General features: G+C 33.0%; 7 protein-coding genes and 1 long non-coding RNA gene across 9 annotated transcripts; 3 read left to right on the top strand and 5 right to left on the bottom strand.

Annotated features, from left to right (window-relative positions):
* Positions 1-366: 366 nt before the first annotated feature.
* On the top strand, positions 367-1,354 carry LOC122585230 (15.7 kDa heat shock protein, peroxisomal). Its single transcript, XM_043757351.1, has 2 exons — positions 367-634; positions 907-1,354. The coding sequence occupies exons 1-2, from the start codon at positions 487-489 to the stop codon at positions 1,206-1,208; spliced, it is 450 nt and encodes a 149-aa protein (XP_043613286.1). The 5' UTR covers positions 367-486; the 3' UTR covers positions 1,209-1,354.
* A 2,996-nt stretch (positions 1,355-4,350) lies between these two features.
* LOC122609170 (glucan endo-1,3-beta-glucosidase 3-like) lies at positions 4,351-5,747 on the top strand. Of its 2 annotated transcripts, none has more exons than XM_043782236.1 (4): positions 4,351-4,616; positions 5,148-5,340; positions 5,451-5,478; positions 5,571-5,747. In XM_043782236.1, exons 1-4 carry the CDS (start codon positions 4,470-4,472, stop codon positions 5,584-5,586), a joined length of 384 nt encoding a protein of 127 aa, XP_043638171.1. In that variant the 5' UTR covers positions 4,351-4,469; the 3' UTR covers positions 5,587-5,747. The 2 variants fall into 2 exon arrangements, with proteins under 2 accessions (XP_043638171.1, XP_043638164.1); XM_043782229.1 differs by having other exon boundaries at positions 4,356-4,563; positions 5,071-5,340.
* Positions 5,748-5,791: 44 nt separating this feature from the next.
* LOC122609163 (kirola-like) lies at positions 5,792-6,657 on the bottom strand. The gene is made up of 2 exons (XM_043782223.1): positions 6,399-6,657; positions 5,792-6,271 (listed from the first exon to the last, which is right to left on the bottom strand). Exons 1-2 carry the CDS (start codon positions 6,583-6,585, stop codon positions 6,000-6,002), a joined length of 459 nt encoding a protein of 152 aa, XP_043638158.1. The 5' UTR covers positions 6,586-6,657; the 3' UTR covers positions 5,792-5,999.
* Positions 6,658-9,314: 2,657 nt separating this feature from the next.
* LOC122592576 (protein PLANT CADMIUM RESISTANCE 2-like) lies at positions 9,315-10,156 on the bottom strand. Its single transcript, XM_043764839.1, has 4 exons — positions 10,021-10,156; positions 9,834-9,905; positions 9,477-9,695; positions 9,315-9,379 (listed from the first exon to the last, which is right to left on the bottom strand). The coding sequence occupies exons 1-4, from the start codon at positions 10,154-10,156 to the stop codon at positions 9,315-9,317; spliced, it is 492 nt and encodes a 163-aa protein (XP_043620774.1).
* A 1,810-nt stretch (positions 10,157-11,966) lies between these two features.
* LOC122585706 lies at positions 11,967-12,680 on the top strand. Its single transcript, XR_006321766.1, has 3 exons — positions 11,967-12,216; positions 12,323-12,396; positions 12,490-12,680. It is a non-coding gene; the product is annotated as an uncharacterized LOC122585706 (long non-coding RNA).
* A 977-nt stretch (positions 12,681-13,657) lies between these two features.
* On the bottom strand, positions 13,658-14,702 carry LOC122585705 (cell number regulator 10-like). The gene is made up of 4 exons (XM_043757829.1): positions 14,391-14,702; positions 14,207-14,278; positions 13,897-14,109; positions 13,658-13,814 (listed from the first exon to the last, which is right to left on the bottom strand). The coding sequence occupies exons 1-4, from the start codon at positions 14,623-14,625 to the stop codon at positions 13,726-13,728; spliced, it is 609 nt and encodes a 202-aa protein (XP_043613764.1). The 5' UTR covers positions 14,626-14,702; the 3' UTR covers positions 13,658-13,725.
* Positions 14,703-15,534: 832 nt separating this feature from the next.
* Positions 15,535-16,555, bottom strand: LOC122585774 (protein PLANT CADMIUM RESISTANCE 11-like). The gene is made up of 4 exons (XM_043757898.1): positions 16,338-16,555; positions 16,127-16,198; positions 15,802-16,014; positions 15,535-15,693 (listed from the first exon to the last, which is right to left on the bottom strand). Exons 1-4 carry the CDS (start codon positions 16,498-16,500, stop codon positions 15,608-15,610), a joined length of 534 nt encoding a protein of 177 aa, XP_043613833.1. The 5' UTR covers positions 16,501-16,555; the 3' UTR covers positions 15,535-15,607.
* A 1,563-nt stretch (positions 16,556-18,118) lies between these two features.
* On the bottom strand, positions 18,119-19,556 carry LOC122585168 (protein PLANT CADMIUM RESISTANCE 3-like). The gene is made up of 4 exons (XM_043757275.1): positions 19,152-19,556; positions 18,844-18,915; positions 18,513-18,725; positions 18,119-18,382 (listed from the first exon to the last, which is right to left on the bottom strand). Exons 1-4 carry the CDS (start codon positions 19,384-19,386, stop codon positions 18,306-18,308), a joined length of 597 nt encoding a protein of 198 aa, XP_043613210.1. The 5' UTR covers positions 19,387-19,556; the 3' UTR covers positions 18,119-18,305.
* Positions 19,557-25,431: the final 5,875 nt, after the last annotated feature.

The raw sequence follows: 25,431 nt of genomic DNA, 5'->3' as shown, positions 1-25,431 counted from the left end.
GTTAAAAAAATATTTCAACGAAACGCTTTAAACGTGTATATTATCACTACCGTCCAACTTTTGTTACTGACAGTAAAAGCAGATTTTATACTCTGAAAATGCCTCTTGTAAAGCTGTATTTTTACATTGTAACACCTTGTAGAAAAAGTTATGAAAATGGTGGTATAAAAACAAAAGATTACTCTCGATCGATATTGTCGTTATAAAATTTATATATCGTATGAGTTTTAAAAATAGTGTATAAAATTATGAAGTCATAGTAATATAAAATTTATATACTCTTTTTCTTTTTTTCTCTTTTTCTTGTTGTATAAAATCTAGAACAATTTAATTTGGTGATATAACAAACAAAGAAAGCACCTTCTAGAGATACATTCCAGAGAATTCCACCCCTATCCATAAAGATGAAAACGCTATATTAATATAACAAGTATACATAAATCATCATCAAATTGTGAAAAAAATACTATATACTGCTAGATTAAAATGGCACTATTTTTTGGTGATCATCCATTCAGACGATTCTTCATAGGTCCCAGAAGTATGTACCGCACCGGATCACCAACAACAACAGAAGGTCTTATGGATTGGTTCGAAACTCCACAATCTCACTTCATCAAGATCAATGTCCCTGGTATGTAATTGACTTTTTCTGATGGAATCATTAGATCACACTATGGGACCAATTAAAACCTAACTTTAGTGACTCTTTTAGAACATTTTTTCATACAACAATCAACGTCGAATAAATAATAAAGTACATATACATTATATGGAATTTTGTAACCATTGTTTTAAATGGACATTAAAAGAATAGCACATGGGTAAATATATAAATTTGAGGCCTTGAAAATTTTGGGGTTAAAAGAATATCTATTGACATGATGTAGTGAGATGGGCTTACAGGATATAGCAAGGAGGACATAAAGGTACAAGTTGAAGAAGGGAACATATTAGTGATAAGATCGTTAGCTAATAATAAAGAAAAGGAAATTAAAGACAAGCAAAAGGAGACTGATGCTGTTTGGCATGTTGCGGAAAGGGGGGGTAGCGGTTTCTCGAGGGAAATTGAGATACCGGAAGATGTGAAAGTTGATCAGATTAAAGCTCAGGTTGAAAACGGACTTCTAACTGTAGTCTTACCGAAAGATCTTAGTCCTAGTAAGCCGTCGAAAGTTCGTAACATTCATGTCTCTAGCAAGCTCTAGTTTAATTAATGTTGATTATTACGAGTATTAATTAGTACAAGTGTGTGTCATTAAAATGTTCTGAAGAAACGTATTATAGTGTTTGATGATTTACTAATTTAGACATGTTGTAATATGTATATTTAATATATCTACAACTTAATATAGCTTTGTGGGTGTCTTGAGTTTTTCCAAAATGTTAATTGTTCGCTGGTCTCCAAGAGGTTTTAGATTGAAACTTGTTATATTGAATGGTTGGTCTTTCATGGATAATTGAAGTACATCCTCATTGAATCTTTTGCTTCAATTATGGATCACATTCGATACATGTTTGAAGCTTAATTTGTTGTAATTATGGTACTTCGGATTTCTCTTTAATATATGGGCTTCAATTATGGACTTGATCGAAGAGATATGTGGGATTTGGGTTTTATAATAATGTAGCCGTTTATCTGGGAACAGATATAGTATAACAGATAGAAATCTCTTCATATAGTTGCAGTTATACAATACTCAATATATACGAAGATATAATATATACCTCTAATGTCTTTACATAAAGACATCCTTAAAAAAATATTTAATTTTGAACAAATTTCAATAATAAAAGCTATTTAAGAGTACCTAAGCGCATAATTCATTGGAGATAGCCTTAGTGATATCCATTAATGAAGCAACTGGATATAAAAAAGTCTTTATTTGTTGAAGTTTTCAAACCGTTTTTCATGTTGTTAAATGGTCTATATGCTTGATCTTATAGTGGATATGATCCATTTAGGCAACCGGTATTTATGCTTAGTTTATGGTGGGTCAACTTAGGCTTTATTTTATTACGAGAACAAGTACTTGTGCGTTGCGACGGTGAGATGGTGATGATGATAGGTCATAGGAGATGATATGTCATAGAGTGTCATAGCCAAATATCTTAGCCAGCCGTACGGGCTCCGACCTCAGATTTAAAAATTCGTCGAAAGTATATCGAATGACATCTCTAATGAAAGAGCATGAAATTTTAAGAACACCCATATAATTTTTATAATTTATCGATGTACGGTATTTGAGATAAAAGATTTTGAAAGAATTAGAGGAATAAAATGATTTATGGAGGAGAGAGAAAGTTATAGGCATTGATGTATGGTACATTATGTATTATTATGTATACATTGTTGAAATTGAAAATTAAAAGTTAAAATTCTATTTGCTATAATATAGTATGGATAAAGACGGGCTATACAGATTTAGAGACCAGTTTATTAATAACCAATCGTTTTCTACGTTTATAACATATCTCTAAAGTCACCTTTTTGTAGTAGTGGTTAGGCTTTAAAAAAATTTTTACAACCAAATCTATACAAACACATAACATGCGAAATGGTTCAATCGACAAAGAAAGTAAAAAGAAAAAAGTTAGAAAGAATATGAACATGATCTAATTGATGAAAGTTATATTTGTAAACCAATATCTTACGTGATTAATTTGTACAAAATGATTATTTATAAGTCTTTCCATATATATAAACTAGTTTAATAGCCTATTGATGATCGGGTAAAAGCCAAACAGAGTTGTATTTAGAGTTGATGAAACATATTTTACACTTTTTATGAAATATAAACCAAATAGACATGTTGTAATATATATATATATATATATATTCAATATATCTACAACTTTATATAGCTTTGTGGCTGTTTTGAGGAGCCAAAATCTCCTGCTTCATCTTTATCCAAAATCTGTTTTAATTGTTTGCTGGATTCTAAGAGATTGAAACTTCTAATTTGAATGGTCTTTCTTGGGTAATTGAAGTACATCCTCATTGAACCTTTGGTGGGCTTCAGTTATAGATCTATATCGATATATGTTTGAAGCTTCGTTGTAATTAGGATTCGCTAATCTTTTTGTTAGATTTGGGATTGGGCGTTGGATTTCTCTTAGTTGGGCTTCAATTATGGACTTGATCGAAGAGATATGTGGGCTTTGGGTTTTATAATAATGCAGCCTTTTATCTGGGAGCAGATATATACGAGTAGAACAGAAATCTCTTCCTAATACTTCAAGTAGTACCAAAAAGATATTAATATACCCCGTCCTATTTTGACTGGTTAAGTCTTTTTTTTCGACTTTGACCGTAAATATTTTTATTTGTGTTATATATTAGTTGATGAAAGTTATATTAATGAAAAATGCATTCAAAACTCAGTCAATTTATATATCAAGTTTTATATAACACAAACAAAAATATTTACGGTCAAAGTTAAAAGAAAAAGAATAAAAAAATCAAACTTGGACATTTAATATGAGATTGGGGGAGTATAAAGAAAGTGAAGCATGGAAAATAATCTCCAAGTTTGGATTTTAATGATGGTTTCTGATTATGTCTGTGGTCGACTGCCATAATATGTGGCTGCCACAATATATAGTCTACAACCCATTTGGTTTGTATAGACGGTAGTTATTAGTGTGTTAAAAAAATTCAATTAAATGGAGGTGGGATCAAATGGTCTAAATAAGGAGGTACATGGTCACAATATGTGTAAATTTAAAGGTCATTCCTCCAATTGCTTGGTCAAGAGTAGCATTCAAGAGTTGTAATACTTAATTTTACTAGTTTGAACTTTAAGAATACAAGGCTATTGATCTCATTAGTTACTCGTTATTTTTGTACATTAGCGAAATAATAACGAACACAAATTGATGAGCCCTGCAAACAATACTTTATCACTTTGGCGCCGTTCTGTCTTTTATTACTCGGATACGACATTATACATATTTTATATAAGGAACAACATGATTAATAAAGATAATTACATTATTATATAATAATAAAATGAGGCTTAGACATGTTTGGGAACAACTTATGGGTAATCTGTCATGACTGCAATTTATCGAGGATTACAAATTTTTACCATTCTTTGATTTTCCTCGGACACGATACGAATAATCTTTCATAGCTTGTCCCAAGTTTGTATCTCTAGAGCCGCTATCAATAACGTTGCTTATGCTATGAGAAACATTGAAAAATCGACGAGACAGTTGAGACGAGCCTAATAAAGTAAATAAACCTAAGAAAGGGGGTAATTTTGCACCATTCTTAGTCCCACACCTGAGTGTTTGGGCTCACATCACTGAAAAGCTTTAATGGTTTTTTGAAATTTTGTATATCAAAGATCTCACTAGACTATAGACCCCTTAACTTTTTCTCTTCATAATTCATATGTAGACACTTCTTGTGGCTGAGTGAGTTTCCATTATATATGGTTCTTTGAAGATTATTTTAGATATATATGGTTCAAGAATACAAGATCATATCACAAATGGTCATCAATATCTTCTTTGTTTCACTTCTCCTTGTTCCTTTGGCTGTTTCAGCTGACCAAGGTCAACTCCTCACTCTTTTGAGGTCAACAAAAAAGTTCGTCTACTTTTCATTGGTGTGTTCTACTAACATAAATATATCATTTCACTCTTTTTTCACAACATTCTTACAACATGCAAGTCTAGGCAAAATCATGGCCATGTTACTAATATTATTATTACTCCTTTTTTTTTGGACAGTTTTGGGACCATTGAAGCAATTTTTAATTTTCAAATTTTTTTTGTTTGCATCTCATTTAATTTTCTGATCCAGTAATTAATTACTATTGATGTTACAATTATAAAACTTTTTGGTAGATTAAAAAATGAAAAACTTGTATCCGGAAATAATGGATTTGATATATGTTTCATATAGGGTTACATGATAAATAAAAGGGATAAATGCCTGAATGGAAAGATTCCTATTTATAAAAACAATCTACCAAATATATTACTCGTATTAAAAATCAAGTCTCATTACTATTATCGTATCTATTATTAATGGTAATGTAGCCATATTATTTGATTCAGGGTCTGTGCTTGCGAACGACACTACTGGCAAGACCTTTTGTGTCGCTAAAGAAAATGCTGACAAGAAAATGTTGCAGGCTGCTTTAGATTGGGCTTGTGGACCGGGGAAGGTTAATTGTTCAACATTGTTAGAGGGTGAACTGTGTCATAAGCCGGACACAGTTGTGGCTCATGCTAGTTACGCATTTGATGCATACTATCATCAGATGAGTTTGGCTGCAGGGACCTGTGACTTCAATGGGGTGGCTACCATCACTACTACTGACCCAAGTTAGTCATCCATTTCACCATTTGTTCTGTTTACCATCCTTTCAAGATTGTGCATTTTCTATACCTCAGTAGTACAGTACGACGATTACTGATCATTTTAATCTTTGCAGGTCACGGTGACTGTATCTTTCCAGGAAGGTAAAATTAAGTTTCATATGTCTTCAATTCTTTTGTTCAAATTTTGGGTAATCAAACGTTATGTTACGAGTACATTTGCTGTGTTTTTGTAGTGGCCGCGGTGGATGAAGAATGATCCAATTTCCGGTAATTTAATTCAGAAGCAGTCAGTAATGCATTATGTTTCTTTTGTTTTTGAATAAAAGCTTAGGCTTCATGTATTGTAAGCACACTTTCAAGTTTCAAGTACTATTCAATATCAGTAAAGCTTCTGTTCTTCTTTTGATCAATGGGTTCTCTTGAAAATCTTGTAAGAATGTTAATTGCTATCTGATTTGGTATGAAAATCTTGCTAATGTAGCATTCTTTTGAGTACAAATTACAAATGCATCGATCACCATTAAACAAACATAATAAAAAAGAAACCATACATATATAAGTAACTTGCAAACCATTTTTATTGTCATCATATATAAAGTAGCATATTTCTTGTAGACTTCCACCGTATATAACACTTCATATATGGTTGTCAAATATCATTGCTACTGGGGTTGAAGCTGGAGAGAGTCCATAGCATTAGTAATCTTATAAGTAATATCAACAAGTGCATCCGGGTCAGGGATGCCTTCGCGCATCTTCTCATACTCAAAGGTCCATGTCACCAAACTCTTTTCATCGTTTTGCTTAACATATGCAGTCGATCTGAAGCTTTTGTATACCTGCATCGTTTCTCCTCCAATTGCCCTGAATGTTATTGACTTTTTGTTATCATCAGCGGCTTCAATAACTACTTTCGAAGCTTGTGGCTTCCCACCTATATATTATTAATTATAAGAAGGATGGAAAATAAATAAACTCAAGATCATATATAAATTAATTTCATATATTCTTCTATTTAAGATAGATATATGGATCCAGTAGTCAAAATAAATTAATAGTACCAATGAGATAGGTATAGGTGGTGATGGATCCAATGGCACCCCATTGGCCTTCATGTAAATTGCAACCTTGAACGTGATCAGGGGCTACAATCGACAAGTCATTTGGCCTGTACCTTAAGAGTTCGTAAACAACATCTCCGTTGCATTTGGTATCTGCTTGGATGATCATTTTTCCAGTTACACCCATTTTTCTCACACTTCTTTAAGCTAGCTACAAGAATGTAGGCAAAAATATTTGTGATGAACTGATCATTTCCTCTGGCCTTTAAATAGGAGTACTAGTTGGTATTTGCATGATCAGATAGAATGCAAATTAAAAGAGAATATTATTAATGTAGAATATCTACAAGTTTCAAAGCCAATCCATCATCTGTATAAGCAGGGGACCGAGGACCTTCCATATTCGCCTTAATTCGTTATCCAGCACAAAGTAGATCCCATTGTCAATTGCTTTTGGCCCACTGCCTAAAATGCCAATATACTCCAACTTCTAACTAAGGCCAAATATGTTCCTACAGAATAGAACTAGGAATATCATGAGTATATGACAAAACATCAAATAATTAGTATTCATAGTTTCTAGCTAGCTTGGTGGAGTTTAAGATCAAATGAATCAACCCGGTTAAGAATAATATCCAATAATACATCAGGATTACATAAAAGCATCATAAATATATTTTTTAATGCACTCTAGCTAGTCTTGGAGGTTATCATTCTAATTTGTCTACTGCTATCCATGGAAGAGGCTACTATCAACTGATCATATACTATCTTTTGTGTGTTTGTGTATAAAAAATTTGGTGAAAAAGTTGGCATGGTGAAATTTGCCCCTGAATAATTGCCCCATTAGCGTGCATATAATGGAGCAACCAGCCCCCTTCAACATCTCTCATAATGTGTTCTATGCTGTTGAATTAATGGAGTTCCTTTTGGTAAACAACTTGATTATGGGTTACTTGAATTCTGTATTTGATAAATGGCCTTCCATAGTTTATACGGGGTCCTGTTGTGTGTAGCATATATTGTCGGCGATTTGCAACTGGACAAAAAATATACGAGTATATAATTTGACATGATCCCACATCGGTCAAGTATGAAATTGGTTGGTGGTTTATAAGCCTAGGTGTCCCCTTCTCCTTTGAGCTAGCTTTTGAGAGTAAGTTCTACACCTAGTTTATGACGTGATGCAAGCCTATTATGGGAGACTAGGAGAGCACGGGCGGTACCACATGGGGGAGCAAATGCCCCCTCAAATTTTAGGTTTTGTCATGTATTTTCAAATTTTTTATAGGTTTTTAACATTTTGAACCCTTTTATATTTATATTTCACAGATTTTTTAATTTTGACTCCTCTGAGATTTTTTTGTGGTAACGCCTCTATAGGAGAGTATACTGCCAGATATCAATGAAGATTAATATCTTATATATAACTCCCGTAATGTTGTACAGTCAAAGCTAATTTTTTGATGTACTACTGCGTAATAGTTATAATTTGATGCAACCAACATTGTAAACATATTCTTGTATGTTCATATGTTTGATTCCCTTTTTTGTATACAGGGTGATATGAATTGGGTTATAGAAAAGTTCTGATATATATATATATATATATATCAATCAATATGAAAGGATTTTGGTTTCACTTCCTCATGCCTCTGAAGTACCAATGTTTAATGCTCCACAATGTTAGAGTCCGTCAATTTTGTTAATATGTACTGTAATTATCTGGCTGAAAAGGAAATCCATCGAAAACGATTCTGTATGCTGCAATCAACTTTTAGCTCTAAGAAACATGTAACTAACAATATAATCGATCACCACATTTTGGTTAATCTTATTCATGTTAATTACATATACTTGAAGTTGAGTTCATGACTCACATCATGAAAGCATTTTCAGATAAACATAAGTACAAACCATTTTTATTATCTTGCTGGCTGACTTTCACCATCACTTCATGAAATATCAGGATCACTGGAGCTGGAATTGGTGAGATTCGGTATCTTTAGTGATCTTAGACGCAAGATCCATAAGAAAATCTGGGTCAGGGACGACTTCGCTCATCTTCTGAAACACAAAGGTCCATGTTACGATGCTATTTTCACCATCTTGGTTAACCTAAATGTTTACTGTACGTAAAACTTTTGTAAATCTGCATCAGATCTCCTCCAGTCGGTCGTATAGTGAGTGATTTTTTCCCTTCTCGATAACTTGTTTGGAAGCTTGCTGTTTTCCATAGGTCCAGTTGATGATGGAACCGGTGGCACCCCATTCACCTTCATGCAACTCACAACGTAGAACGTTATCGGGGGATATCTTGGACACGTCATAAGGCCCGTATCTGATGAGGTAAAGAAATACATCTTCATTGCCTTTGATATTGATTTGGGCTACCCTCTTCCCAGTTAAACCCATCTTAAGTCTTAATTAGACAGTATATTGATGAGTGGCACTCTTTCCGTTTGGCCTTTAAACAGAGTAGTTAGCCGGAATTTGATTAAATGGATAGAATGAGATAAGTGAATATTAATGTACAGGACCTTCATATTCGCCTTCCCTATCCAGACAACACGCACCTTAATTACTAGTGCTGAATATATCGATTATTGCTTCGACCACTGCGCCGACTTATGTCATATGGCTAATATTCTACACAAATTAATAGACATATGAGAATCTGACATAATGGAATTAGTAGTCGATATCAATCCAATCAACTCAGATATTTCATTTTGATAATTTGAGATTACATAAGACCAACATAAAAATTACTCCATTTTATGAAAGCAAGCAAACGTGCATCTATATTAAGTGTAGCTAGTAATTAAGACAGGGTTCATGCAGCGAATTTGTTGTTGTTGATTGTCATCAGGAAAACAACTAACTTTGATCGACGACTTCCATCAACTAACAAAATCAACGGGTCATTCCTCCATGAGCAATTGGCACAGCCTCCACTCCATACGTCTGTTGTTTGTCATCTATTTGACATATAAATAATTATGCATCAAGCTAGAATCCCATAATTAAACGACAGGAATTGAAGTTTATTAATATAAATATTTAAGTGAAATTTACCAGCTGGTGACATAATGCAACCACGAAATTGGAGCTCACGGTACTCTTGACACAAAGCACATCTTTCGCAGCAGAAATGAGCTAAACAATCACGGAATGAACTAGTACTTTCCAACATGTATCGTTCTCTCATCTTGGAACGATACATGCATGAATATATCCATCCGAACCCAGTCATGTATGTCAACAGTCCATGAATCCCGGCACTTGCAACCCAAGCTGCACCGTATTCACAACAGTAATAAAATACCCTTTTGCTTATTATTATTATCATTAAACTTAAACTTGATAACCATTTTCCTTATGACAAATACGAGTAATTTATTAGGCACCATAAGTCGTCATATAAATACTTACAAGTCTTTCCATTGTCGACTGCCTTTGCAATTCGTCCAAATGTAACGCAAGGAAACCAGCATGTTATGCAACCTATACACATTCATCAACAATAAAGCATTATGTAAATAAAACTTGTTTCAAATTTTTACATATAAAATCGCATTATCTGAAAAAAACATACATATATAACAAAAAATGAACTTACAAAGTTTAGGGTCAGCACAACAGTCACACAGGCCGGAGGACCAAAGCTCGGTGGTTTCTGGTGCAAGTTGGTCATCTTGTGTGATTAGAGGAGTTGCCAAAAGCGTCTTGTAGCCATTTCCATTTGTTGAAGACATGAAATTAACGAGTGTACGTATCAGAGAAGAAACTTATTAGCTTAATGATATTTTGATGAAGGTGAAAAACTGTCTCTATTTATAATCAAAACTTAAGGGTACAGATTTGTATTTTGAACCTACTGTTTATTAGTTTATCGCATTTTAATAAATCTGTTCTTTTGGCCTATGGCTTACTTGAACGACAATAATTTGGAGCTAGTAAATTGGGGCCTTTTTGTATAGCTTATCATCAGATTTTTATTTTCTATACATTGTTTTGTTGAAGGAATGATACATTTTCTTTTAAAGGAACGGGAGATATAGTGGGTTTTTATTTTTTTTTTTGCCAGTTAGGTATCTGAAGTAAACATTTCTATTTTGAGGAAGCTCTCAAGCGTGAACCCAGTTAAAACAACGTATGCTAGAACCTCACGCTCTCGAATCATGACACAAAGTTTCAAGCAAAGTTCACCTTTCAAAAAAAAAAAACAATTATCTAAATCTACTTATAAAAAAATAGCTCTCTTTATTTTTGAAAATGTTGAAAGTTATACTATGCAATATTACAAAAATATCTCTTTTTTTTTTTTAAATCATACTTTTCTTCGTTCACTAATTTAATTATCTCTACTAATATACTGAAAATATCCTTAATGAGATGAATTATACCATCAATCCGGCCTTAACTTTTATAATAATTACACTAATCATTATATAAATTACATTTACATCAATAGTCTATATTACTCGTCGTTACCACCACCTGTCGCAACGTGCCGTCGCATTATAGTTAAAAAGTAAAGTAAAATGACGTCCGTTGACGTTATATGTATGTGAGAAACAGACAAAAACTAACGCTAAGAAATATGAGGACCGAGAAGTTGACTTAAAGTTCCATAAAATTCCATAGACAATTTCTTGTTATAAGTTAAACAGTAAGTCTCTTTTTACATCGTAACATCCGTTTAGACGGCCATTAATTTGGATATCAGACTAATTGAAGATATATGTCTCTTTCTCTTGCCAAAACATAAACATAGTGTTGAAAGAAGCAGATGAAAATAAGAGTTGACTATGGTTTGACAATTGACATAAACTATAGATGCCTTATTCTTCCAGATTATTTATTCTATTCAGATTAATCAAGAAAGGCAAATTCTTGTTAATCAGATTAAGGGGTATCTCGTGACTAGTGACAAAACTATAATTGAAAATAACCAATAGCACAACATTTTTTTAAAATAATAGCCTTTTACTCACACAAAGTTATACTATAATAGAGAATAAGTATCGACAGTTTTAGTTATTTTTAAGGACTGACTTTATAAGCTTTATATTTTAAAAAGAATTTTAATGAGTAAAGTTAGCTACAATAACGGGTATACAATATTCTTAGACATGTAACACCATTACACCAACATAGGAAACAACATTGTATAAAAGAAACTACCCTAAGCGGGTTAAGCCAACATACAGGTCGGGCTACCTATTCCTTCTATGTAGTTCCGCCTTACCAGTGAGCATTTTGAACCTTCTTCTAACCACACCCAAAATTCACTAATATAAATTTAAAAAAATAGAGACCGATTAAAAGAATACAGACTTGTTGTTCTTTAAAAAAGTTGTCTTTAAACTTATACAACTGGTCTCTATATGACCCAATTGTAAAGACCGGATAACAAAATAATAGAGACTGGTTAGCTAAAGAATAGAGACCGGTTAAATTTTACAGACCTATTTTTTTTTATAACTATCAAGTCTCTCTATGTATTTGTATTCCCTATGAACAGATTATTATTTCTTATATAAAAATTAAACACACAATTATTTCCTATATCTAATGTTCAAGATCTATTTTTCCTCTATCTCTATGTGGAAATCAACTCTCACCTATCACCTCCTCTAACCTCTATATACAAATCATATTCCTCCTTCTTTACCTCCAATTCTAGATCTTCACCAAACCATAAAGTTTTCATCATCTAATTTTACTCTCTACAAATTGTGAATCTTGGGTTGTGAAACAAGATTTGGAATAGTTGTTGGGATTTTGGCAAGATCTAAAATCTAGGAATTTGGTACTACCTTAAGATTGTATTTTTTTTTTCATTGCATATTTTATTATTTAATATATGACTACTTTTAAGATTGTAATTATTCACTATTTACATGTATTAACTTTAGATCTGGTGCATTCGAAGTTAACTTGCATCTCCTTGTCTTTGGTGGATGGCTACCCAAAACAAGAAGAATAAGAGGTTAGTTTGAACTATACCTTTTTTGAAATTTTTATTATGCCATATATACATCATCTAATTTTTTTTATTTTTTATTTTGGCTTTAATTTGTAGAAACTTTTGAAGTTATCGTGACAACCATTTTACTTCAAAAAAGATGGAACAAGTTGTCAATGTCATTATTTCATTTTATTTTCAATTCATTAAAATGTATGATATTTTTTGAAATTTATTATGTCATATCCTATTATCTTATCTATATATATACCATTGTTGGATCTTCTCTTTATTGGCCTATAAGAGCATATCACTTTGCATGACTTTTATTATTGAGTTTACTTTTACTTTAATTTTACATACATAGTATGAATTGGTACATGAATTTTAGCTGCATTGTTTGAGGTTGATGAAAACTAATTTAAAATTTAAATTATTTGGATATGTGAAATGAAAATTAATTGAAATAATAATAATTTTTTTTTTTTATAAATGGATATAGAATAGAGACCGCTTATTATGTATATAATAGGTCTCTATAGTAAGTATAGAGACCGGTGGTTAACCGGTCTCTGTGTGAGAGACCGGTAGCTATAAAGACCGGTTGTAAAATTGTTCTCTATGACCCGAACAACATGTCTTTATTGGGCTTTTTTGTAGTAGTGATATTGCACATGTAGTCTAGGTCATGAATATTCTTTATCTTTACTTGTGAATTTGAATGACTCTTGTTAAATACCGAGAATATTTTTGAATTGTTGAGAAGATCTTTGAGGTCCTTTTCTGCCTTTTTAATCTTAATTAAATTCTCCAAAGCATGTTTGAAGATATGAATTTTTGTTTTATCAGGACATCTAGTGTTTAAACTTGGGCTTTGGCAAGGCTTAGGTTTTTGGACAAGGCTTGGATTTTGGACAAGGCTTGGGCTTTTTAAATTTGAAAATTTTAAAAATTGGCGAGTGTTTGTTGACATGGTCCGTGAATGGTCGTTTTTCATTGTCGATTTTTAAGTAAACCCAACATATATAGTTAACCCCTACCATTAAAATGGAGAAAACAGTATGAACAAAATTAACGATGACTAATTAAAGCGTTACTTGAATTTCAAAAATTTTGTAAGTATTTCAGCAAACCAAAGATTTACAAGAACATAAAATCCCTATACATTCTTCGGCTATGAAAAACCAAAAGTACACAATAATCATAAAGGCATAATCACGTACAGTATATATGATGTGTACATATATGTGATTTAATCATAATATAACTATTGATGGATTTATATTCAAAAAACAAGCATGATTTATTAATTCCTCAACATCCCAAAAGTGATTAGATATATTAGTCTGCATTTCAACGAGTCATTCCTCCCGGAACCTTTGGTGGCACCATGACTCCACCGGTTTGTTGTATCTCCTGAGATTGATTACGCCACCCAACGCCTACAGAAATATCGTCTATAAACATTAACATATCGACACAAGGTTTTGAAAGAGATGGGTAAATATAAGTGTATGCGCATACCAAGTTTCATGTTGAAGCCACGAGCCTGAAGCTCACGATATTCTTGACACAAGGCACATGGTTCACATATTAGATGAACAAGAATATTTATGAGAGGATCATCGGGCAACCTATACAGATGGCTCATCTTAATCCTGTAATACGCAGATAACAAACATCCACAGCCCGTAAAGTACATGATCCCAGCATGAAGCATGGCATATAATCCGCAACCTGATATTACATGTAATATGTTAGTTAGTATTACAAAAACTTAATTAAATCCATATTGATTAAAGCGTCTAACTAATTAAGAAGGGACGACACTAACTCTGTTGTCCCCTGTCAACCATTTCTGCAATTTGTCCGAAAGTAACACAAGGGGCAAAAGCGGTTATGATAACTGCCAAAAATATAGAAATGATCATTAATTAGATTAAACATGAACGTACAAATTAAGAAATAAAAGTAGAGAATGTATCTAGCTAGCTAATATTATGATATATTGGACATACAGGTTGGGAGATCGTCAAAACATTCAAATAGACCAGTGGACCATGCTGGCGGCATGTCTTGTTGTGGTGGAACCCCAACAACATATTGGTTGGTTGAACCAGGAGCCACGCCTTTACTCGAATCTGAGTCAGAGGATGATGGTGCTGCGGCTGGCACTGTTTGGGGTTGTGATGGTGCACCATTTGTAGGCTGAGGAGCCATGTTCTTGTCGTCGTTTGGGGTTGAGGAATTCATTATATATATATATATTTAAAACTCAATTATCCCGATATAGAATGGTTTCTATTCGTTGGATAATCGAGTTTTGCCTGAGAATTGGGTTTGAGGTCAGTGCAAAAGGGTAACTATTTATACAATTTAGTTTCTATTCTTGTATTGGGATGATATAATCCATTGATTTTTTTAGAATGTCATGAGAGGACTTGCATATATATGAAGATTGTTGCATATTATTAGGGTTGATATGATTACCGTCCAATCCATACATATAATTGAAAATTTGATGGTTGAGACCTGTCATCTACTTTTTCTCCTGAAGGTTAATTGTCTAAAATAACTTTACAATGTATTTTTATTGTGCAGTTCCTCTAAAATACGAGTAGTAAAAAAGAGATTTTTTTACTTTGGATCTCAATAAAAGTTATCGGGTCAAGGCAAACCCAAAAACACCCTGGTGTCATTGACCTGATTACCCGACCGGTTATGGGTTAAAACTAATTAACCAACAAGTTAATCATTGCCTTAAGTGCAGAAAATCTCTCTCACTCAAACTGACATATATAAAACGATACATGAGAAAAAGAAAAAGAAATCTTGAGAGTGAACTTCTGAAAGTCTTCATATGGCAGCTTACTTCTTTGATTTATGATAAACGTACAATGACTTGTCAGCATGTTTAATGTGCATTACTTACAAATTTTATACAGATTCTTACAGAAGATTAAATCAACCCAAATGGATCCTAGTCTTATCAATTGGGTCCACCGGGTAAGATCCACACAAACAATATTCATACAAAATAGAAACAAATCAAAACACTTAATTGGTAACCTTGCAAACACAGTAATTTACATAATTCACCAAGGAATTGACTACTTTATATACATGAGAATCGTGCAATAATACTCATGATCAAACAGCGTAGACATGCACACACATAATTAAAAATCGTTAACTTATACTTAATCCAAAAAGTGTAATTATATTTTCCAATAATTTATCGATTCATTCCTGGGTAAGTCGTAGGTGGCATTTGGACTCCATTGTTGTGCATACTCCTCCTATCCATATTTCCTTGCCATCCTAATTAATATTGTAGGGAAAACAATTATAACATACCCTTTACGAAATCAATTAAGCTAATTATGTTAAATCTAGTTATGACCAGAAATAGAGATAATGATTACGTACCAATTGACAAGTCAAATCCGTGGTGTTGTAGCTCACGATACTCTTGACACAAGGCACATGGCCCACAACAGAAATGAACGCAACAATCGTTAGTTGGAGCTTCAGTCAACCCGTATTGACGCCTCATCTTGGTCCGATTAACGCAAGAATAAAGACATCCACAACCGGTAAAGGCATTTATCACGGCGTAGATTGTCCCATGTACTCCACAGGCTATGTAATGCACAAAATCAGATGTTGAAATGAATATAAACTAAATGCATATATATATGAATGAATTTATCCTTCAAAATCATTCGGTTTGTTAGCTAATATAATTACTTACAAGTAGTTCCTTTGTCTACAATCTCTGCAATTTGTCCAAATATAATGCAAGGGCACCAACATGTTAAGCAACCTATATATGCATTGAAAAAATTTATGTGAATTAGGATTAATTTATCACTTGGCATATACATATATTCATACTCCACAAATATGTATATATTTATGCGTACACAGGTAGGTAGGATTAGTATATATGCAGATCGACTTACAAGTGGGGATATCCAGGCAACAATCACAAAGTCCACTCGACCATGGTCTCGAAGACATCAAAGGTGAAACCGAAATACCTGAAGTATCTGGTGGTGGTGGCTGATGATCATAACCGGCCGGTGGAGGGGCTGCAGCTGGTGGTGGAGACTTTTGAGTGAACATAGTTTTCTAAACCAACTGCTAGCTAGCTAGTAGACTAAAGTTGTTTACTGTAAGACTTGGTTAAGTTTAATTATGGAATTGCAATTCAATATATATATATATATAACATATATATTTATGGACCATATAAATAATGCACGGCCGGGAACATTTTATCCTCGAAATTGCATGGAAATGGGTATAGTACATTACTACTGTAGTATTATATACCTCAACATGAAAATTTCTTATTATTAACAAGTTTAGACCAAGTCCACCTTGCTGAATAAAACAAGAAACTAATGATGTTTGCTTAATATCTTCGAATGTGATACGAACTCATCCCATAATAGGCTCGTATCATGCTATAAGCTAGATGTAGAACTCATTCCGAAAGCTAGCTCAAAAAAGAAGGGGACACCTTGATTTATAGACCACCAACCAATCTCAAACTTGGCCGATGTGAGATCATATCAGAATGATATCCTCCTAAAACAATCAGCCTTATAATCCTTCAAGTGTAAACCATGGCGGATCTCAAAGATTATATCGGTGGGGCTGGCTTGAAACCATGAATGTTTTCGAACAAAATACGGAGAAATTACCATGAACGAAAAAACAGTGAGGACCTAGCTAGCTAGACCCCCTCGGGCCCTAAAGAGAGTGCATATAGTCCATTAATTCTCTCTTTTTGATTTTATCAAATTTAATGATCAAATTGTTATAATGATTTTTAAAATTATTTTTTAAGAAGAAATTAAATATCGTTTTCCATCTTGAATTCATGATGCTTTGTTAAATACAAAGTTTTGTGGTTGGGAGTATTTAAACAGAGATGTGATGCATGTGCAGTAGTATTTACCTTTATTTTAATTCAAATAAAGTGTGAATGCAGTTTCTTAGGAAATACGAGTACTACTGTATTAAAATATCGTGTTGGGGTCCAAAAGATGCTCGCAGATGATACTTTATAAGTTAGTAGGTGATATGGTTATTTTCTTAAAGGTTAGAGAGACATGTTCGAATGAGCCAAGTTTGTTAAATACAGCTATTTATGGTCTTTGGTCATACAGAATATATATAAATATGAAAGGAAACTTGGAATATTAAAAGAAGATTAGTTGATTGGATGTGACACATAAGTTGAAGTCTACGTACTACTAGTAGTGAATGAGGAAGATACGTTAATTAATTAAGACCCCAAAATTTATAATAATAAAACATATGGGCTTAAACAAATACAATACACAACTGATCTAAAGGATAGGAACAAATTAATTAAGGAGTCAAAATCAAAGCCAATACTGCGGATAATGATGTATATACTTTCGATTTTAACCAGACTTGTCTTAAAATTAGTTACGTGCATGAATCATGATAATGATGTCTTCGAATTCAGTTGTCCGTTTCTAAAGTATAAAAATATATGTATATATAATATCGTACATCTATATCTATATATTGAAGTATAAATCATTTCATTCCTACTTTTGTACGTGAAACTTTTAATTTGTTTTTCTATGTTAATCATGTACCAACTTACAAACATTTATAAATGCGAATAATAATAATATAACAAAAATATATGTAATGTTAGAAAGTTAATACAGATGACTAATTATATTTATTGTACGTAATATACAGATCAATAATGCTTTTTAGTCTTTTTATTAAAAGAAATATATATAATTACAGATATTTCAATGATATTTGTCACGAGAATTAAGTGCTTTATTTAGTTTCTACAATCAAAATGATACATGAACCCATCACAAAACTTAAACCCATAATTAAAAGGTAGTACTATACGTGGCGTATGGTTGAATTCAACGGTACATTCCTCCTGGAGTCATAGGTGGCACTTGTACTCCATAGTTTTGTCTCTCCATATTACCTTGCCATCCTGAATATATAAAACATTAATTAGTTGCACTTAACTAATCAAATGTTCAGCAATAGAAAAATTATGGTCCATATATGGATACGCGCGCATTTACAAGTTGGAATATTAATTCAATCACGTACGTACGTACCTATTGATATGTCGAATCCACGATGTTTGAGCTCACGATACTCTTGACACAAGGCACATCGTTCACAGCAAAAATGAACAAGGCAATCGTTACACGGAGATTCCCGCAGTCCATATTGGCTCCTCATCTTAGTTCGGTACACACATGAATACATGCATCCACAACATGTGGCTGCCTCAATTAGACCATATAACGCCCCATGTACTCCACAAGCTGCAATATATATGTTACAATACACATCAATCAATCAATTTAAGATCTAATTAAGATCGATGATATTAATTTTTAACCACAAGTATTATATTAATTTCTCAATATCAAAATCACTTACAAGTATTTCCTTTATCCACAATCTCAGCTATCTGTCCAAAAGTGATGCATGGACACCAACATGTTAAACAACCTGTAGATGATAAACACAACATATATAATTAAACCTAGCTAGTTAAATGTTTTTTTTAAAACGTCAATATAATGTTAGTTGTTAGTCAGTATTAAACGCGCGCTGATACCCAGGACCTCCAATTAAAAGAGGCGAATTAATTAGTTTCCCACCTCCGATCCCCTTGGACCATCAGACCAAGAACTCATTGACAACTTAATTAATTATTAAATATTATTAGTAATTAATGAACTTACAGTTGGGGACATCCGAACAACAGGCACAGAGGCTGCTAGACCATTTAACATTGACCGGATGATAAGGAGGAGGAGCCACATATTGAGCTGGAACACCTGTGGCATACTGCGGTGGCACAGGGGGTTGGTGGTACGAATGTTGTGGCACAGATGGTTGGTGGTATGATTGTGCTGGTGGAGCTGATGGTGGTGCTTTTGGTGGATACGGTTGATCTGATGAAGGAGATGGATACATGATGAAAAAATAATATCGATATGTTTGTAGTGGTGATTTGGCTGATGGCTAACTTTGAAAAACTAACGAGGATATTTGATTCCTACTACAAAAGACGTATTAAAGTTGTTGAGAAGTAGATAACTTACTTACACATTACTATTATTCAATGTGTTAGAAAATGAAAAAAATTGAAATTTCTGTGCATCAACTTGGAAGTTTCAATTGTTTGAAAAGAAATAAAACTTGGAAGATTCAATAGTTTGCTTGACCAAGACCATATTGGAACCAACAATTCAATAACATATACTAGTATTTCTTTATTCATTATTCCTCATCAATTTAAGGTGCAGATTGTGTGATACGTAATTTGGAGTTAGTTTTGGCGTTATATATATTGTTACAATTATCGGTTCCGTTCTTTTGTACTTTATGGCAAACCTAATTCAATAATAATATTTTTCGCTGACTGTTAAAAAAACAAAAAAGCATGTCTTATATAAATTTCTTACTCCTTTGATACAAAAATTTGTGTTTGTACGATTACTTTAATTTTAATAAAGCTATATACTTGGTTTTGATGGTTTTTTTTTATTTATTTACAGTTGGGGATCACAAAATATACATACACAAAATATATTTCTTTTACTTAATTAAGACAATATTCGTGATCATGTCAAAATAATCAATCGATAAATTTGTGAGACAACTAAGGAAGAGAAATAAATCCCTAGTTATAAGATCGCATAAATGTATGGCCAAGAAAAAGCAAATAGAAAAAGAAAACAAAACCGTGATAAGGGGAAAGGCCGAAATCCAATATTTAGAATGGGCGCTAAGATCCGAGCCTACCAGTAAATGGGCTTCAGATATATTTAGAAAAAGACCAAAATTAAGCGGATGAGATAGTGGGCTTCAGCCGCTACATCTCAAAAACTGAATCATGATAAACGTCCATGAAATCTTGCGGATTTTCTTTAAATTTTATTATGGTTACAATAACAAATTGTTGATAATTAGAAATAGGCTTAAGTTGATCCAGTTATCTTATTCGTTCAATCTAATGCCATTAGAAGTTGCTAGACTAAAGTGTTATTAAATTTAGGTTAAAGACTTGGGTAATTGAAGATCAAAAGTGTAAAAATCTAAAATTAGTAAACAAGTAATAATAGTAAAGAAAAGAAAGAAGTATTTTTGACAAGTTCAAGTCAAAGAAATACATTTTGAAGACTTTACATTTGTAGACATGTTTGGTTATAATTTTCAAAACTTACGTCCAAAAACGCGTAATGGTGTTCAAAATCATGTAGCCATAATAAGCTTGAACTCAATTAATTCAGTAGATCATGAAACTTTATGATGCGGACTAGATCCTGGGTTGAAAAGCATTCAAGCTTAATAAACAAAGCCTGAATAGCTTGTAAGTACTCGTGAGTCGCGAGAGATCTTGCTCAAATTAAAAAAAAAAAAAAACAGATGTATATATAGTAGCATTTACACGGAGATCAATTAAAAGAGCATACATATAATTCAGGTCAAGTATATATTATTATTAAGGTCATATTCAAGTGCAAAAACATTATAAACTTATATGCTTTTGGTTTGAGTACTCAAACTTCACATGATTCGACTCAAACAAGCTCAAACGCAAACACTAAATTAGCAATGATAATGGATCGGCACATTGGAGGAATACCGGTAGCAAAATAGTGGGACTGTAAACTATATAAACCACCCGATTTAAAATAGGGAAGGGACAAAATAATGAGGATGCTTCACGAGTGCACTTTTATCAGTAGTTTTGTTCGTTTTGCTCAAGGTTGGTTGCCAAAATGAGAATGATTATTCGTCTTCTTTCCCCTCTGTCTCTTTCTACTCTATTATAAGCATATGATTGTTTAATGGATAAATTAATAGTTTATTTATATTGTATATTCAATTTTTCATTGAGTAATAGATTATAAACAGAATCAAAAAAGTATACTACTTTTTTTAAATTTTAAAGACCAACTAACAGAATCGTCCATATACTCCTTACGTACGGAGTGACCCATTGGTAAAAAGTCACCGTTTTGGCTAATCCAACTGTACGAAACATTAATTTAAACGCCCCGAATTACTATTGTGATCTATGTTTGATTTCAAAAGCTTCACTTAAAAACATAAAGGTCGACTCTCGTATATCGTGGACTCTAGTCTAAAAAACATAATTGTATTGTTAAGTTAGGGATGAAAAGGAAATGAAAGGGAGATAAAATTTTTCTTCTTAATTATCTCAAAAAAGAGGAAAACACTTTTGAAAGAAAAATAACTACAACTTCCTTCACTTCTCATCTATTCTCATTTCTTTTCCATATCATTTTAAAACTTAACAATGTCTTTATTATTTTTTTTTTCTCTCCAATCTTTTCCTCCTTTTTTTTAAAATAACTTAACAATACAGCAAGTCCTTAATGAAAGGTTTTCTCAAAGACAAAAATCCCCAATTCCTTGGTCTTTTAATTAAATCCAACAGATCTACATGGTGCTCAAGTTATTTGCCGACACTATATCTTCCTTTTTATTATGTTTTTTGTGATAATGTACGTTAATATATTATAGTGTCGATCCGTTGTGGCATTGCACTCTTAGGAGGAGTGGATGATGGGGTTCGATCGGACCGTCCCACGCTTACGTTTATCGGCCTACTTTTTTAAGTTATTGTCCAATTATACCTTCCAGCCTATGTGCGTTTGTTTCCACTTTCCACTAATGGCCGCCAAATGTGAAAAGAACCTATATATGTCATTTAGATTGTAACATATTTAGTTGCATTAACTAAATTAAATTTGTAAGTGAATTCAATTCAACCGGTGGTGTCTGTTAAAAGAATATTAAAATAAATTAACTATATTAGTATATTAATTATTCCACCCACGCAACTAATATGTGATATTTTTAATTATTTATATAACTATCTAAAAGTGGTCTTTAGATATTTAATAAAGCAATAATTATTAATTTCCTATTAGTTAAAATTCATCTTCGTTAATTTATACTTCTTTTTCTATATGAAGTTTAGACTTTTGTTTTAGTTGATGAAAGTGCATGTTTAATAATGCATAGTTATTATACTTATATATATACTCCCTCCATCTCATATTATATATCATAGTTTGACTTTTTGAGTTTTAATTTTTAACTTTGATCATAAATATTTTTATTTGTGTTATATAACACTTAATATAATATATATAATTGATTGAGTTTTAATTGTATTTTTCATTGATATAACTTTCAGAAACTAATATATAACACAAACAAAGGTATTTACGGTGAAAGTCATAAAAAAAAGACTTAACCAGTCAAAATAGTACAATAATTTTTATTTTTTTTAAAGGTGAATTTCGTTGGAAATTTCGTGTCGCGATTCGACAGCGGAAGGTTTAGCATACATTGTCTGAACCGGGTCCGCGCTAGAGAGCTCCCTCGAAGTAGAAATGCCTATTTCAAATACCCGATGGGGGAAAAAATGTAACATTCAAGAAATTTGACTTTTCTTGACCCGTTAGTTTTGTGTATATTTAAATAATGATGATCGATTATTCATTATATGATCGAGTTGGTTATAAATTGATTTTGTTCAAGGTGAATATATATATATATATATATATAGGGAAAAGGGAATAAGGCTGCCTGGCACCTAAGCTTAGGTGTGGAACCCCTTACATACTAATATTTTATTATTTCTTGTTTAATGAATAAATGCATGAGCCCCCATGATTTTTATGGATTAAAAAAACAATATGTGAGTGTTCCACACCTAAGCTTAGATACCCGACAACCTTATATTCCCATCCCCCCATATATATATATATACACACGATCGTTTAATTTAGACTATATTCGTATTCTAGTCGAGGGTAAGGGGTCCGGGTTAATAAATCGTTTTACTTAAATGTTGAAGCTAGGCAAGTGTAAGAATTAGTGTAGTAAATGGACTATCCATGGGTTGACCCAAACTCATACTCTAGACCTATCCAACCCAACCCAACCCAACCCACCACTCACACTCTTACACTCTCCATCCACTCATTCATCACTTCATTTTATCTCTCTCTCTCTACATTCAATTACTGAATTATAAGAGTTCTTACAACTCTAACTCTCTCTCTCTCTAACTTTAATACACTAGATTAAATGTTTCAAGCAAGTTTTTGTTAGGATTTTTCATCATCATCATCATCATTTTAACAGCATATCAAAAGTTTGAATCAAGAAAATCACTTATTCGGGTCAATTTCGGGTTTTTGCCTTGGTTGGAAGATTTGGTAAGTTACACTCATCCTAATTTATTACTTAATGATTATAAACCTATTTTTTTGTAGTCAAAACTAGTGAATCGTTGGTCAACTTCGAGTCAAAGACTGTTAGGTCCCGTTGACCTTTGGACATCGAAATTTGTACGAATCCAGGTGTGCGGAATCCACCCGAATTTGTTTTTGAGGCTTTTAACATAATCACACACATATATATGATAAAAACAGCAGATAAACAATAATAATTCCTTTATCATTAGTCGAATGATTACAATAACGAATATGTTTACAATACATCTTAATGATTACGGATTACAATCGAAAAGACGACTCTTGGTAATGAATTACATGGTGGACACGGGGCATAGATCTCTACCCTGATCCGTTAATAGCTTTTGAATAGTCTAAAACCATTAACTGAAACCCTAGACCTATAACACATATATATACTGACACATAATATGAATGGGCTTGGGCTTAAGGTCGTATACTACATGTCACGTATACTTCAATAATGTCTTATAGGCATTGTAGTATAGACATTATAGTATAGACAATGTAGTATAGATAACATCTCATACAACTAATGTTACGTATATATCAGCCTCTTAAAGCATTATCTTATAGACATCATCACATAGAGCTTTGTAGTATACGTTAATATCATATAGCCCATCTCATAAATTGCATTGCAACGGACAATAATATGTGTACGGAAACTGCACCAACAAAGATCAAGGCTAAGTCAAGGTAGGGTTCCAAATTGTCAAAGTGGGTCAAATTCGGTTTTTGAGTTCAACTTAGTGTTATGGTTGGATATTTGAAATGGGTCACGATTATTATTATCAGGAAATACGTAAGTTATGCTTCAAACGAGTTATAAAACTCCTCAAACTGATTTCTGTTGCGAATCAAGGTTTTGCGGGTCGAATACGAAATTTACGCATGAATTGATGTTGTGTACGTAAACATGGGAAATGAGTTATGCTTATTACGTCCATATGAGTATAATAATGTTCGAAATGAGTTTCAGATCCTTCCAAAATGATTTACAAGTCAGATTCAGGTTTAAGGTTCTTGTGAGTCGCATTTTAGGGTTCTTAGCTGTTGTTGCTCGATCTGGTATGTCCTTGGCGTAACTTACGCTTCCTGTGGCGTAGCTTACACTAGCCAACCCTCTGTTGGCGTACCTTACGGCCCGAGGGACATAACCTACGGTGATCCCTAAATGCGAAATAAGCCTTACGCTAGAAACCTACTGTTTATGCCGACCTTACGACGAACCAGACGCCAGAACTTCATGATCCGGGCCATCGTACCTTACGCTAGGTCCTAGCGTACCTTACGCCAGGTAAGTTTTAGCTGAGCATACCCTACGCCTCTAATGGCCGTACATTACGCTTGAAGAAGATGACCACCGTAATTTACGGTGCACCTAGCCGTAAATTACGGTCTTCTAGAATATTTGTTTTCCTGATTTTTCCTAGTTCGACTTCCTTCTTCCTTGGATTGAGTTGGGCTTTCTAATGAATCGTTTCTTGACTTCCCTAGTGTCTTGGTCGGGTTTCATGAGTCGATTGAAGTCAAGTGTACATAAATATTCATAAGTGAATAAAAGGAGAATAAGAATATATATATATATACATACAATGTATGTACATAAGAATTGACATGTATAAATGAATAATTATAGGTCGTGATCGTGTGACGTTTATTTAACGCTTGTAGCTCATTCATAACTTCTCAATTGCCGGTCATGGTGAGTTCG

This window comes from Erigeron canadensis, chromosome 1 (genome assembly GCF_010389155.1).
Source record: "Erigeron canadensis isolate Cc75 chromosome 1, C_canadensis_v1, whole genome shotgun sequence".
In the NCBI taxonomy this organism is placed as follows: domain Eukaryota; kingdom Viridiplantae; phylum Streptophyta; class Magnoliopsida; order Asterales; family Asteraceae; genus Erigeron; species Erigeron canadensis.
This window is presented reverse-complemented; position numbering and strand designations above follow the sequence as displayed.